This window comes from Myotis lucifugus, unplaced genomic scaffold, assembly GCF_000147115.1.
Source record: "Myotis lucifugus unplaced genomic scaffold, Myoluc2.0 scaffold_6, whole genome shotgun sequence".
NCBI classification, from domain to species: domain Eukaryota; kingdom Metazoa; phylum Chordata; class Mammalia; order Chiroptera; family Vespertilionidae; genus Myotis; species Myotis lucifugus.
This window is the reverse complement of record NW_005871054.1, coordinates 13187168-13202546: the sequence shown is the minus strand read 5'-3', so window position 1 is coordinate 13202546 and position 15379 is coordinate 13187168. Positions and strand designations below refer to the sequence as shown.

The 15379-nt window shown below is 48.5% G+C and overlaps 1 protein-coding gene across 3 annotated transcripts in view; it reads left to right on the top strand.

Moving 5' to 3' along the window:
• The window catches only part of PRKCE (protein kinase C epsilon), a 436307-nt gene that overhangs the window by 398738 nt on the left and 22190 nt on the right, over positions 1-15379 (top strand). For all 3 annotated transcript variants that reach the window (XM_006083394.1, XM_006083393.3, XM_023747157.1), the window contains 2 exons: positions 6519-6657; positions 11781-11969. In XM_006083394.1, the coding sequence (XP_006083456.1) occupies positions 6519-6657; positions 11781-11969 (328 nt within the window). The remainder of the gene's footprint in view (positions 1-6518; positions 6658-11780; positions 11970-15379) is intronic.

Genomic DNA, 15379 nt, shown 5'->3' with positions numbered 1-15379 from the left:
CTCTCCCATCCCCAAATTCCCACAGGCCCCAGGTTTGGATTGCGAGGGAGTGTGGTGAGGTATGAGACTAAAAGACCAGGTTGGCGGAGACTGCAAAGCCCTCTCATGCCATTCTAGGAAGCGTGTCCATAGGGCGTCATTGAAGAATGCAAGCAGGAGAGTTTCATCTGATTCACATTTTGTGTAAAACGCCTGCTGGGCAAAGGTTTGCTCCAAAGTGGAAAGGGAAACATTAATGAACGTGCAACAGCCAGGATTGCAAGTTCAAGCTTCATGGACTCCAGCTGCTTTGCTTCCCAGATCTTAGATGAGAGGGGTCCTTGGGGGTTAACTCATCCAGCCATCTTATCTCATATTTGAGAACAGTAAAACTCAGAGAAGCGGCTTGCTTGAGGTCACCACTGTCCTTAGCCCCTGTCTGAACACTGAACCCCAAATGTGCAGAGAAAGCCATTTTGAGATGCAAGTTGATTGATAGCCTGGAGAGGAATGGGGCCCTAGGTATAGTATCATGACAGGCAGGGCAGCCCACACCACTTGCTAGGGACATAAGTCAAAGCCTATTTTCCATCAGTGGAGGCCAGGTTATTATCCATGAGTATTAAGGATAAGAATTTGCTTTCATTGCTGTGGATAAAACAAATAATTGGACAACCACGCTATCAGATGAGTTATTCTGCCCTGATTCCAAGTCTTAATGCCCAGGTACAATTCCAGTATTTATTTTGGCTGTGAAAGGGGATGCTGTTTCACACCTCAGGTTCCCAACTGTCACTGTAGTAGCTGAAGGTCTGTTCTCTCCAGACACCAGGTCATCTGTTTGGTCAAAATGGCATTATCGGTTATGTCTTATAACCATGTTGCTATGAGTCAAAAACAACCATCACCCCAACAGTATCAACTGTGTTCTCAATCCCAAAAAAGGGCAGGAGTGTGGATACAATTTTTTTTCCTCCTCCTGCAACAGAGCAAAATGGTTAAGAGCATGGGAGTTGATGTCAGACAGAGCAGACTCTGTTACTTATCACCTTTGTGTCCTGGGCCAGGTAGATATCCCCAGGCAGATCTTTAATGGGGATAATAATAGTCCTACCAGACTCATAGGCTATTTGTGAGATAAAATGAGATAACTCATGTGAAAGACTTAATACTGAGCCTGGTATACAAGAGCATTTAAAAATATATAGTAGTTATTATTTTGCTCCTAAATGATTGAGCTATTTCTATTGAAGGCTTGGAGAAGGGGTTCCCTACAGACTGGCCCAGAGTGAAATGTGACCATTGACTCTCAGGTGTCAGCACTGCGGTGGAGAATTTTGAAATCAGTTACCTTGTCTCTGAAGCAAATTATGCTTTTCTGTTTGATGGAGAGGCATGAGGTGCATGTTCCTAGGCTTCTCGAAGATCGTCCTGTCTGGCCTGGGTGGGATTTGAGCGATCTGGCTTTCCTGGGCGAGGTGGGAGGGGCCTGTGCAGAGAAAGCCGAATGGAATATGCTAGTCAATCACCAACATTTGCCACAAGGTTGAGGGGCATCTGACTATATTGAAGGGGGTAATTTTCTTCCTCTTGAATATGTTGTTAAAATTCTGAAGGTGTTTGGTAACATCTATCAGCCAAGAGCCTGTCTTCCCATCTGATTAACCACAGTCATTCACAATTCTCCACTGTTTGTCCAAAAACAAGCAGGGTTTCTTCATAACCTCCCGAGGGCCTGTTCTCTGGTGATCCAGATACTTGGCATCTGCAAAGTAATACTTCTAATCTTTCATCTTTAAGTAAATGGAAGAATTTGCCGTCGTTAATGTGGCACTCAGGCCTGAGCGCTGAGGCTGAGCATGCGAGGGAGCAAGAACATCAAACACTGGAGTGAAGACAGACACTTATGGGTCCCTCCCTTTAGGGCGAGTTTTCAAATCAAGCAAAACATGGGTCCCTCCCTTTAGGGCGAGTTTTCAAATCAAGCAAAACACTCCCCCTCCCTTTAGGGCGAGTTTTCAAATCAAGCAAAACACTCCCCCCCCCCCCAATGTTTTCTTATGTATGAAGGCTGTCATGTGTGCCAACCCTTTGCTAAATGCTATGTGGTTTACAGAGAAGAGTTTTCTGGCCCTTATTCTTAGGGAATCTGCTGTCAAGTTGGGAAAGTGAAATTTTATAAATGGGAAAGGATGAATTTTCAGATGAGACCACTGAGGTGCTGTATTAAGAAAACAGGACTCCACCCAACTTGTAAAGTTCAGGTCCCTTGTTCACCTCTGTGAGCCGTGTGTCTATAAAGTGTGGATGGTGATACCCCTGCCAGGACTGTGGTGGGTGGTCAAGGAGATAAGCGAGTGATAGTGCATGGTGATCCAAGCGCAGAGGGACAAATTAAAGCTGCAACCACAGCAGCTCCCATGGCTCTGCAGAAAGGCCCGGGCTCGCAGCATGGCCATCCCAGGTCCTGAGAAGTTTGCCAGGATCTGGAAGCTGTCAGTTAACCCTGATTAGTAACACCTGTGCAACCCCTACTCCCACCTCCCCTGCTATGCTTTCTCCCTTGGGCACTTGGTGTACCCATGTAGTGTCATTCCCTAGGCCCAGAGGACAGAATCCCTGATGTTCTCACTGGGCTAGACTAAAAGTTTCAGTCTCTCTCTCTCTCTCTCTCTCTCTCTCTCTCTCTCTCTCTCTTTCTCTCTCTCTCTTTTAAATATCATTTATGCCTTTCTCCCATGTGATAAAATTTAAGCTTTCTATTTTTATTTTCATCCCACAGTGTCTATCTCGGTGTCTTATACACAATAGAAGGTAATAAGTATTTTTCAAAAAATAAAAAGTTGCTAGGGATCTAGTGACTTGCCCCACAAGGGATGTGTATTTTCAGAAATGCCTGTTGAAGATTGCTGGAGAGGGCGGAATTTCTGAGGTAACTGCCATGTACCAGGCACTGTGCTAGAGCCTTCGCCTCTGTTATTCATTCAGTGATGGCAAGATTATCCCCATTTTATAGATAAGGAGAATGAGTCCCAAAGATAGTTTGGACCAACCCAACATCCTCCAGCTAGTAAATAGCAGAGTTATGATTCAGCGTCAGAACTCCTTCACTTCTGACCTGAACATCAGGAAGAGAGAAGTTGGAGGAGCCGCCCAGCATTTGAGATGATGACATGTAGACACTAACAACTGCTTATACATAAGCCAGACTCAGAGTGAGATGCACAGATAACTATGAGGGGGGCAAGTCCTAGAAGTGAAATTATCCATATTTCTAGAGATATCAACAGTTGATGTTTTATCACATTGAAAGTATACTTTTGTTAAAAGGAAAAGTATACTTTGACCTATCACTGCTCCCTCGGTATGAGAACATTTTCCCCCACCTCATAGAAACTCATTTTCGGGTCCTTTGCTTTCCTCGCAGATCTCTTTCCCGTTCCCACCCTAATAAAGGAGCACGGTCGGTCTTAGAAGATAAGCTATTTTTTTCCCCTTCATAAAACTAACTGCTAGGTCTTTTTATTCCCCCTTCAGGTTTTATAGAAAAAATTTTAAAGGTACATTATTTTGGGAATTTCCTCTCTTGCTATCTTTTGAGTTTCTGGGAGAGATCTGTGCTCCTATCCCAAGGGAGCTTTGGTTATACCATGCGGCTTCTAAATCAATTCTTCCCTGTCAGCGACTGTGACCTCCCGGTCTCTGTGTTCCCTTCTCACTACGGAGCCTTCCTTTCCCAGCCCAAAGGAATTTAGGTCCAATCAGCAGTTAGAGATTTCCAACTCATGGCGTTTACTGGTACATCTGATCTGAAAGGTGCTCACGGACAGTCCTATGGACGCAGCCCAACTCTGTCTCTTACCAGCCAGGCAACCTCGTGACTTACCTTTCCTGAGCCCGAGTTTCCTTCTACATTTCAGATGTTCGCAGGGATGGCAGGGGCTGGATTGCTGTCTCCTGGGGATAAAATGGCAAGGGACACTCCAGGCACAGCCACTTTTTCCTGAAAACCAGAGCATTGCTCCCAGATTCCTGTTTGGCTTCATGACCTGGACCAGACCATCTTGGGGCCTTAGATTAGAACAGTAGTTGTCCACCAGAGGCCCTGCAGGGGACATTTGAGTTGGAACTGCCCACAACTGCGGGGGAAGGGGGGAGGCTGAGAGCATTTATTTATTTATATTTTTGCTAATAGCATTTCATGCATAGAAGTCAGGGATACTACTTAGCATCCTGCAGTGCACAGAAAAGCCCCCAAAACAAAGAATTATCCAGCCCCAAATGTCAATCCAATGTGACAAGGTTTAGAAACCCTGCAGTGGAAGGTTGCTGGTTCTATTCCCCAGTCAGGACACATACCTGGGTTGTGGGTTCAATCCCCAGTCAGGCGTGTATGGAAGGCAACCAATCGATGTGTCTCATCTCTCTCTCTCTCTCTAAGCATATATTCAGGTGAGGATTAAAAAAAAAGTTAGAGCTGGGGCTGGTGACTGGCATTGAAAGAAGTGTGGCACACAGAGGCGAGAGCAGCTTCCGGAGCTGGGGACCTGTCACCTTACAGAAAACACTTACCTTCTTCTGGCTTCTATTCACTCGTTTCTGCCATAGTAATAACTGAATGTGCTCTTTCTAACTCTCAGTGTTGCTCAGTGTAGTTTGTAGACCACGGTGCTTCCCACATGTTATTATTGTTACTATTACGATGGGTGTTGCCATGATGGTCATTATGCCTGCGCTTGGGTCTTGGAAAGGCAACTCTAGATTAGAGAGAGTGAAAGGGTAGTAACTGGGCCTATGTCCACCTCTCAAGGACTCCAGCATTTGCAGGCGGGCAGACAGGACACCTGGTTCCCTCTCGCTCAGTTTCCTCATGAAGGAAGTGGGAATAACAGTATTGAAGACCTGCTACTTTTCACATACAGGGGCAAGCCTAGGAGCAGGAATGTTTCTGGTCCGACTTGACAGATAAGGTAACAGAGCATCAAGGTGACTTTGCCAGGTACAGGCCACAACAGTGATTAAAACCCAGAATACCGGAGCCACGCTGGTATTCATGTCACTGCTCTCCACCCCCAGCCAAAGCTAAGCCTTGACCACACACAGTGGCCAGGGGGGTTGGGGACCCCAACCTCAGGGACTGGGCTGGTTGGGCTCACTGTTCTTTCTGCAGTGCATGAGCATCTGCTTAGAGTAGCATATTTTAGTTCTCTTTTCTCAAGAAGTCCCAGCTGTAAGTGGAAATGGGGCCACGGGTACAAGGCAGGCAGGCCCCAATGCTTCCTGCTCCATCTTTGCACTCGGGCCTGGATTCCTGGTGGGGGAGGAGTTCAAGTCCAGATGCCAACAGGCTTGGGAGAAAGGCCCCTCTTGGTCTGTGTGCACGACACTGGGCCTTCTTTGTAAGACGCCCCCCACCCCAGTCCCTACCCCAAAGTAGCTCCTGAGGAAGTCCCAGGGTGGGGGGGACCTCAATTCAAGAGTCTAGGTCCTTCTGTGGGACAGGTCTGGGGTTTGCAGACTTGCTTGGTAGGGAATTCTTACCCAGAACCCCAGATTTTATATAAGATCTTACACAGATCCCCAAACTGTCGCACAAGCCACGTGGCAGCCGCACCAGTTGATCCAGCTGCCACCAGGGTCCTCTCTCATGCACAGAACCACCGGGGCTCTGGAGGTCCTGGTTGTTGCAACCAGTGTGTCTTCCGTCCTGCCCAGACCCTCCCCCCACTCAGCTTGCTTGCTCCTGAAAGACTGATCTTGCAGGTACCTGGTGCACATGCAGGCAGGGCTCCCATTGCCCTCAGCGTGAGCGTCCAACCCCTCTTCCTGGCACTGGAGGCTCTTCGTGGGTGGTTTGAACATGCCTGTCTTGCTTCACCATTCACTGGGACCCAGTTCACTGGTCTCTTCACTACCTTTTGCATCTGCTGTGTTGACCTTCCCCACCCTCTCACCTTTTCTCTTTCAAAACCTCCCCATCTATCCAAGCTCCTCTTGAGAGTCACTGTTTCCTGGAAGCCCTCCTGCCTGCACCAGCTGTCCCTGCCCTCCCCCTCGCCCCCCCCCACCCCCGCTGAAATGCAACAGCTCACAGCTCACATAGTTGGTGCTCCATAAAGTAGCACCTGATTCTTCTGTGGTTTTATCTGACTCATTGATGTTCACATGTGTCAGTCTTGTTCTTTTAGGTGATCTGCATGGTTAACTTACAAAGGCAGGGGCATATCAAGGTCTAAATAATATGAATTTCAGCACATACTGTTAATAGCTAGTTAATAGGTAATAACTGTATTACAGCGCAGCAGTCCTCGGGTTGCAGAAGCTCCTCCATCATGTTGGGGAGTATGGAGGCGGCTTTGGGGGTTGGTCATCATGGGCGGGAGATGGGGACTGAGTTTGATTGCTGGCAGGTCAAGCCTCCTCCTCAAGACATTCCTTTCTGTAGCAGGTTTCCCTGAGATGTGTACCTCTCTCCAACTCAAGAAGACTGCATTGGGATGAGTGCAGCATTAACCGTGTGGTTCTGGTCCATCTTGCAGGGATTTGAAACTGGACAACATCCTTCTGGATGCAGAAGGTCACTGCAAGCTGGCCGACTTTGGGATGTGCAAGGAAGGGATTCTGAACGGTGTGACGACGACCACGTTCTGTGGGACGCCTGACTACATCGCTCCCGAGGTAAGACCCTGTGCAAGGGCCACCTCCTCCCGCTGCCACAGCTGAGCCAGGGCTCACCCCCATGGACTGGGTCACCTGGTGGTGCTGGGCGAAGGCTCTGGAAAACCAGGATGGATTCCAGGGAAGAAGGAGATAGGCTTGCTGATTTTTCCTTAAGGAAGTGGTGGTGATGGGGGAGAGAATGGTGGAGCAGAAAGTAACAGATCATTCTTCAACTCTGGGCAGGTCCTCCTAAATATTTCTCTTTTATTCCAGTCCAGAACTACCAGTGGAGCTAGGACCAAGAGAAATTTGTTGACTTGTATCATTGTTTTTACTTCTAACCAGAATAAAGGAGCACCATTGATAAAGGCGGCAATGAACTTAATCAGCTATAATTTGCCTACAGGAAAACCAGGAGTAATTTGCCATTTCTAGTGTAGTGGTGATTCTGCATAGGGAGCAGACAGGATCAAGGAAGAAGAGGGGGGGGGGGTGGGGAAGGAGGAGGAAAAAGAAGGGATTAACTGCCTCATTATAATGGAGATCAGAGATGTTCATGTCGAGCCTCACCAATGGGATGCCTTTTGTGAAAGTTGTTTAGATGTCTTATTCATCATAAAGTGTTTGTTTGCCTTGAGTTTCTCCAGATCAAGCATGCCCAACTGAGCAATACCTAGTGCAGCGGTTCTCAACCTGTGGGTCGCGACCCCTTTGGCGGTCAAACGACCCTTTCACAGGGGTTGCCTAAGACCATCCTGCATATCAGATATTTCCATTATGATTCATAACAGTAGCAACATTGCAGTTATGAAGTAGTAACGAAAATAATTTTATGGTTGGGTCACAACATGAGGAACTGTATTTAAAGGGCCGGAAGGTTGAGAACCACTGACCTAGTGCGATATGATTCAGATTTAAGACATAGCCTATCATACATACTTAATAAAAATGGTCTTGAGGGTTGTGACACATGGAAGATGGTAAGAAAGCATCAATCCCCATTAAGCATTGCCCATGGTGGATAGGTGTGTTAGAACACTTAGATTCCCTTTCCTTTCAGTGGGCATTGTTTGAGCACCTGCTAGGCACAAAGCAGTGTGGGAAGAAATAATAGACAATGGTCACTCTTCTAAAAGAACTTTTGGTCTAGAGGGAGTGACAGGTAAGTAAACAACTAATTAAGTAGAATCAGTAGGTACAAGAAACACAAGATGGTATCCTCAGGGATCAGGGCGGGCTTTCTGGAGCACCTGGTGAATGATTTGAGTTGTAAAGAATTAGCAGGATTTCCTTTGGTGGTGGGGGTGGGGAACATTCCTGAAAACAATAGGGAGGATTGAGTGGGGTGGGCAGGGGAGGAGGTTCAGCATCCCTGGGCTATGAATCCTTTAGGGTAGGAGCTTTGTTTCTAATCTGGGTACTTCCTGGATTCAGCCCACAAATCTGGCTCTTAGTAATGGTTTGTTGAGTGAATATATGAATGAGAACTTGGGACACTCCAACATGAGCAAAGACGAAGGGATAAGAACATTCTTGGCCTTTTTAAAGAAAGGAAAACAGTGTAACTAGAACAGGATTTCTTAGTGCTCTTAGCCATGAATGAGATTAGCATAAAGGACTAAGGAAGATGGTCTTTATCCTGTGGGACCTGTGGACCCATTAAGGGCTTCCCAGTGTGGAAGGGTCATAATCAGACCTGTCCCAGGAAGTAGATGGGCATCAGCCTTGTGGATCAGAGGGCAGAGTGAGAGGGAAGGACAGTTGAGAGACGGCCTGGGGAGAGTCTGGGAAGTGAGGATCAAGTAATAGGTAAGTTCTCATTAAAATGTTTGCCTTTTAAGAGATTGGAAGAGTAGAGATTTCAGTCAGTCTCTGCTAGTGTGTTCCCTTAGCAGGAATAGTAGGAATTTAACCTTCAAGGAGAAATCAGTGAGAGCCACGGCTCTCAACTGGGACCCGCTCTTCAGTATCTTCCTCATTCATCCTTTATCATCAGAATGCTTGGTTCCAGTCCCTCTGAGTTGATGCCAGAGTCAAAGGGTTGACAGCCTAGTGTAGTGTTAAGGACCCAGCCCAAGACAACCATTCACTTTCTGATGAACAAAACACCCACACAACTTTCGTGGAAGACACTCCATTGGCGAGACTCACAATGAACAACTCTGACTTAAGAGGCCCAGACACTCTTCCTTCCCATCTACACTTGCGCCCACTCTGCAGAATCACCACTACATGTGAAATGGCTAATAGTCCCTGGTCTTCTGTGGTCAAGTTACAGCTGATAAAGATACTGCTTCCTTCAGCAAGGGCTGTGGGGAAGGTTCTGTGGAAGTAGACCTCTAAAGCCCTTAGCACCACAGGCACTGGCTAATAAATGGGGTTCCATTGTCTCTGCTGCTGGGTTGTGCACTCAGGTGGGCAAAGCATAGACCTGAGAGTTGAGATCCCAGGCCAGATTTGACCACTAATGCGCTCATGTGACCTTGATCAAGTCACAGAATGTTTTGACCCTCGGGTTCTTCACCTTTCAAATGGGAATAACAATTCCTGCCCTACTCACTCATCAAGCCAATTTGAGAATCTAATGAGATTAAAGCATGGAGCATGAATATGCTTCAGAAATCGTAAGCCTCTATTCAGAGAGGAGGAGTTGGGAGGTGCCAGGCTAACCTGAAACCAGAGACACCTTCTGAGGCACTAGCTCTGCCCCAGGGCTTCTCTTCCTACCATGTGCCCTTGGCTAACCCCCATCACACCCCCTCTTCCTTCTCCACGCCCAGCCCCCACTCCCCAGGGATGGCGGCCAGCCCTGGGTAATGCTTGATGTCATCAGACCCAATGCCTCTCCTTCTCTTCTACCCCAGCTTTGACCCACTCCAGGGGTTGGCTGCCGCACTGGGTGCCCTCCCATGGCGTGCAAAGCCTTGCCCTTCTCACCAGCTTCATCGCAGATAATTAGGGCCAAGCCTAAAAGGAATTTTATAAAAGATGCCACCCAAATGGGAAGGTTCTGGAAGAGGCTTGGGGAAGGGTGGGCAGGGCCACTTTGTGGTTCCCACAGCGCCATCCTATCTGAGCATACACAGGCCACCTGGAGGCCACTTCCCCATCACCCTGCTGAGGCTTAGAGCTCAGTTGAGCCACCTCCTGGAGGCTGGAGGGTGGCCTCCTTAGCACTCAGAGTCCCCTGAGCCAAGGAAATAAAGGAGTGCCCAGTAAGTCACACACAGTGGGCACATGTGACAGCCAGTCTCCTGAGTGTTGGAACTGGGCTGGTCTCAAAAGAATTCTAGAGCCCATACCACCTGCTTACTTATAGATGCCCTAGGGCAGGGGTCCTCAAACTACGGGCCGCAGGCTACATGCGGCCCGCCGAAAACATTTATCCGGCCCGCCGGGTGTTTTTGCCGCCGCTGCCTGTCCTGCTTAGCAGCCAACTTGTCCCGGGCCCGCAGTGCTCATGTGTGGAATGTCTGAGGGACAGTGAACTGGCCCCCTGTTTAAAGTTTGAGGACCTCTGCCCTAGGGAGACAGTTGACCATGAAAAAATAACTAAAATCATGGTAGTATGTGGGAGATGCCTGCAAATCTTAGGGACAGTAAGGGCCTTAGGGCAGGAGAAAAAGGGAGACCGGAGAAATATTTCTGGAGGAGATGATGGTGAGACTCAAAGATTTCTTGAAGGACAGAAACTGGTGATCCTGTAGTGAGACAGGTTGGGCTGCTGTATTTTTCAAGGTTGGGGAAGGCACTGGTTTGTGCTTTGGCTTTGGCTTTGGAACAGAACAGCATTACTGGCTCCTCAGGCCAGTGGAGCCTGTAACTCTGATCTCTAACAGATACCACATGCTAACCCCTGGGCTAAGATACCAAAGGTACTCACCAAACACATTACCCGCCCCAAATCATTTAGAGTTGGCTGTATTTGCTTATATTCATTTTCATTTAAATTAAAAAGACTCCTAGAACTTGATTTTACTACTTTCAAAATACAGGCCTTCTTACTTAATCCTAAACTACCTATAATCTCTAGAAGGGGGTTTGGAGAAAGCCCATATCCTGGGGTTCAGCCTCCTCTTCCCTGGCTGTCTTGAAATCTGAGGATTGAGCTGGAGTTATGTCCTGGGACAAGCTATCAGCAGTCACCTGTCTGAGGTGTCCTGCAAGCTGCAATGATTAGATATGGCCTTTGCTTTGTGGGGCACCTCAAATAAAAAGAAGGGGGCCTGGGGCTTTCTAGAGGCAGGCAAATGAGGGGTTCATCAGCACGTGTTGTGGATGGGAGTCATGAGGACACTGGAGATGGGTCTTTCTTTGGAATATGCAAGAGCAAAGTGGTCCTTTATGATTAGAACACAGAAGAGTCGGGAGATTGACTCTAGTTTCTTTTCCAAGAGCACGGGGCTCAGGTAAATTCAACATTGTGGCCGGTTAAAGGAGACTAAGGTTCTGCTCACCTTTCACTCCGTGAGCCATGCCTTGGACGAGTGTGAGGCCGGAGACCTGGACTCTCTACATGCAGCCACTTACAGCTTGCGTGTGTCCCTCTTAGTCTGCGTCTTGCTCCTCTGACCCTGATCTTAATGTCAAAAACATAGTTTTTTAAAAACTTGACTATAAACACAAGTCAGAAACTTCATCTTGGGCTCAAACAAAGAACCAGAGAAGTGTCCCCCCTGGAGGACAGACTAGAGCAGTGGTTCTCAACCTTCCTAATGCTGCGACCCTTTAATACAGTTCCTCATGTTGTGGTGACCCCCAATTTCATTGTTACAAATTGAACATAATTAAAGCATAGTGATTAATCACAAAAACAATATGTAATTATATATGTGTTTTCCGATGGTCTTAGGCGACCCCTGTGAAAGGGTCGTTTGACCCCCAAAGGGGTCAAGACCCACAGGTTGAGAACCGCTGGACTAGAGGAATTAACCTTGGAGAGTTGATGGTTGACTCCCAACAGAGTGCCTCCCAAACTCAATTGTCACTGAATTTGTTGATGTAGAGTGACCTGGGGCTCTGCTCTGTGGAGGGGCAAGCTGGAAATGGGGGTTCAGCTCTGCCCAGGGGCGCTTGTGGCACAGGCGTGGCTGCAGGCGGGCATCTCTGCTGGGCTCTGATGCCGCCTGTCTCCTGGTCAGATCCTGCAGGAGTTGGAGTACGGCCCCTCTGTGGACTGGTGGGCGCTGGGGGTGCTGATGTATGAGATGATGGCTGGGCAGCCCCCCTTCGAGGCCGACAACGAGGACGACCTGTTTGAGTCCATCCTCCACGACGACGTGCTCTACCCCGTCTGGCTCAGTAAGGAGGCCGTCAGCATCCTGAAAGCTGTGAGTCCTCGCCCTGCACCCATGTTCCTGCTCCCCTGGCCTTCCCACCATCTCTATTTCTTCTCACTCTGCCCCTCTCTCCTCCCTCCCTGCCCATTCCCCCTTTCTCCCTTCCTCTCCCTGCCTCTCTGGGTCCCACCTCTGCTCCCCCCGAGAGGAAGGTGTTGAGGGCTGCCACCACTGCGAGGCCAGGCCCTGTTCCAGAAGCTGCTGCTGAGAGAATGGCCCTGGACGAATTGCTCTGCTTGTGGGAAAAGGACAGTGTGTGTGTGTGTGTGTGTGTGTGTGTGTGTGTGTGTGTGTTTCCTGGGGGTGGGGGGCTCTGTGCCCCTCGGTGTCCTCCAGGGAGTGTTTCAATGGAGCGAAACCAACTCAAATTGCTCTGGGATCACCCCAGCTGCTTAGGCTTTGGGTGAACCCTCCTTCCATACCTGCCACCGTGGCCTGTGATGGGGGAGGGAGGGAGGGAGGGAGGGAGGGTGGAAGGACCCTGTGCACCTGTGTCCACAATGGCATTACTGTGGCTGAGGAGCTGGTCAGAAAAGAAGTGTCCACTCAAGCTCTATGCAGCCACGCTGGATTCAGACACGTAACAGAGGGACAGTCCCCGCCCCTACAGATAATCCCTCGCATGTGAAAATGCTTAGTGCTTGCTCAGGGCAGCCATTTCTACAACCTAAGACACTTGTACTGAGGCAAATAAGTGATTACCTATCGCCCTGGGAAAGCCGTGGAAGCTGAGGCACGGGGATGCTAAGCAGGCCAGTTTCCTTCCCCTGGGCTGAGGCAGGGCTGTGGCGACAGCCCGGGAACCGGGATGTCAGTGCTGGCTTCTTTCATCCGTCAGAATCTGCTCAGAAGTTCAGTAGTTGGCATTCCACAGCCGCAAAATTCGCCACATCCAAGTACCCTCTCTACCATGCTTTACTTTTCTTGTTCTTTTAGTCGTATCCCAATATTTACTAGTTATATGAAGGTTACAAAAAAAATTATATCCCTATCATAAATGGAAAGTCAGTATCACTTGCCATAACTAATGAACATAATTCATCATATGAAAATGTCAAAAAGATCTCAAATTACTTTGTAGGTATCTGGGGGACACATTTCATATTTAGGAAAATGCCACATAGGAGCATGTTACTTTTTGCTGTAGCTGGGGGTTTTTTCCTTCCTCTGTCCCTCACCTCATTCTTTCCCTCCCTACCTTTCTCTCCCTCACTCTCTCCCTTCCATTACTTCATTCAGCTAATATTGAACTACTGTGTGTGGAAGGCCTCCAATGTGCCGGGCGTTGTGCTAGATGTTAAGTGTGTGTTGGTGAACCTAACAGCCATCGACCCTTCCAGTAGAGCTTACGGCCCCACGGGAGAAGGTGGGCAATAAATAGAAAGTACATCCATACATGGCCATAGTTGGGACAAGATCGGTGAAAGCAAATAGAGGATGTGTATTCACTCATTCATTTTTCAGCACATGCTTATTGAGCATCTCGTATGTGGCAGGCCCTGTGCCAGGTGCTGGCTAAGGAAATCCCCAGGCAGCCAGGACACCATCCCTGCAGAGCTGGTCTCTCACCCCAGGCTCTGAACACCAGCCCAGCACACCTGCCTCTGCCCCCCGGCCAGCACCCCCGCTGACCCTTTCATTTGGATGACCCAGAGCAGCGTCGGTGTCTGGAGATATTTTTAGTTGTCACAGCTTGGAGCAGGGGATGCTACTGGCACTGGTGTGTCCAGGCCAGGAATGCAGCTAACATCCTACAATACACAGGAGGGCCCCTGGGACAAAGAAGTATCCGGTCCGAAATGTCATTAGCACAGCAGTTGGAAACTTTGACCTACAGACATTCAGAAGCTCGAGATCGCGCCTGTGCTGCCAGTTGGTGAGGGTGAAGGCACCGCCCTCAGGAGAAGAGCCTCTGGCTCAGGGGCGGCTTCTCCGTAGCCTCGATCCTCGATCCGACCCCTCCCGGAATGGGAGGACAGGAAGCTCAGAGGAAGTGAGGAGCCGTCTTCCCCTCCCTTGGCCTTGGAATGCTTCACTTCCGCACATTATCGCTTGAGTCTCGGGCCAGGCCAGGTTTTCCATGACTCTGGCCACTGAGTTGGGTCTGAGGGCCGTTGCCTGTGTGAAGGTGGCGCAGAACCCAGTGAGGCCATTGCATCATAGAGTTACACAGAGCGCAGCCTGTGCAGCAGTACGTGCCAGTCCTGCTGCTTCCCTCCCTCACCATTGTGCCCAGGCTCGGCTTGCAGCACATGTTCAGTCATTTCAGTGTAGTGAGTGCACCAGAGGGGCCAGGCACGGGGAGCATAGGACTGATCTCTATGTCATAGAGCTTACCAAGGGAAGGAGATGTTGACACAAAGTATAATTTAAGTAAACAAGAAATATGAGGTCCCAGGTCTCCACAGAGGGGGAATCTGGGAAGGCTTCACAGAGGAGGCAGCATATTGACTGGCTCTTAGAGGAAGAGCATAGGCATAAAGAAGGGCCTCCAACCAGGGGGAAAAGGATGCAAAAGGCTAGTAAGATAGACTGAGTTCAAAGCAAGGAGTTTCTGTGAGGGGTGTGGGCTTTATCTGCAGGTGATAGGAAGCCATCAGAGGTGCCAGGTGTGACCTCTGCTGACTGGTTAGAAAGATGAAGTGTGTTGGTACCATTCCTAACTCACATCTGCCCACCACCCTTTTACTTTCTTATCCATGGCTCTGGCCCCGCCAGTAGCAGTTGGTCTGTGCCCATGTGCTTTGGTTTCAGGGGCACCAGGCAAGAGAAAGTAGGAGGCTCTCCCAGTCTTTCTTGCTGATGAAGCCTGAAATTCTACTATTGTAGATTTATTCCTTGGATTCATAGTTTGTCCTCGTAAATACAGACTCAGCCTTCACCCTATGAATTGTCATTGTCTCTCCACATGCACACACACATATCCCTGCCTTTATTATGGGTGGCTGTCAGAAATTTTTCCACTTATTAACACTAATTGTTTTTTCAAGGTTATATTGTTACTCATGGGTAGAGGCCAAGAGCAAGTATTGTTACTCGTGGGAAGGCCAGCAGATATTAATTTATCTGCTCAATTAAATTAATATTTGTCATCAGGACTGACTCATTTAATAGGAATACATTCTCCTGGGTGTGTGTGTTGGGGGCGGGGAGGGGAGGCTAAGACACCAGCCGAAAAATGTAAAACCCATCAATGTGGTTTATATGGACAAGCATTGAGAAGCAATACGCCTTTTTTTTTGTTTGTTTGTTTGTTTTGTGTGGGGGGTTTTTGTCTTTTGATCCACATGCATGTTTTGTGCTAGAGATTCAAATTCAAATCTTTTAAAAATGGGAGGGTCCAGGTCCAGAAAAAGGAAAGGGCCAGGGTGTGCCTTTGATAATGTACCTTAATGTGAACA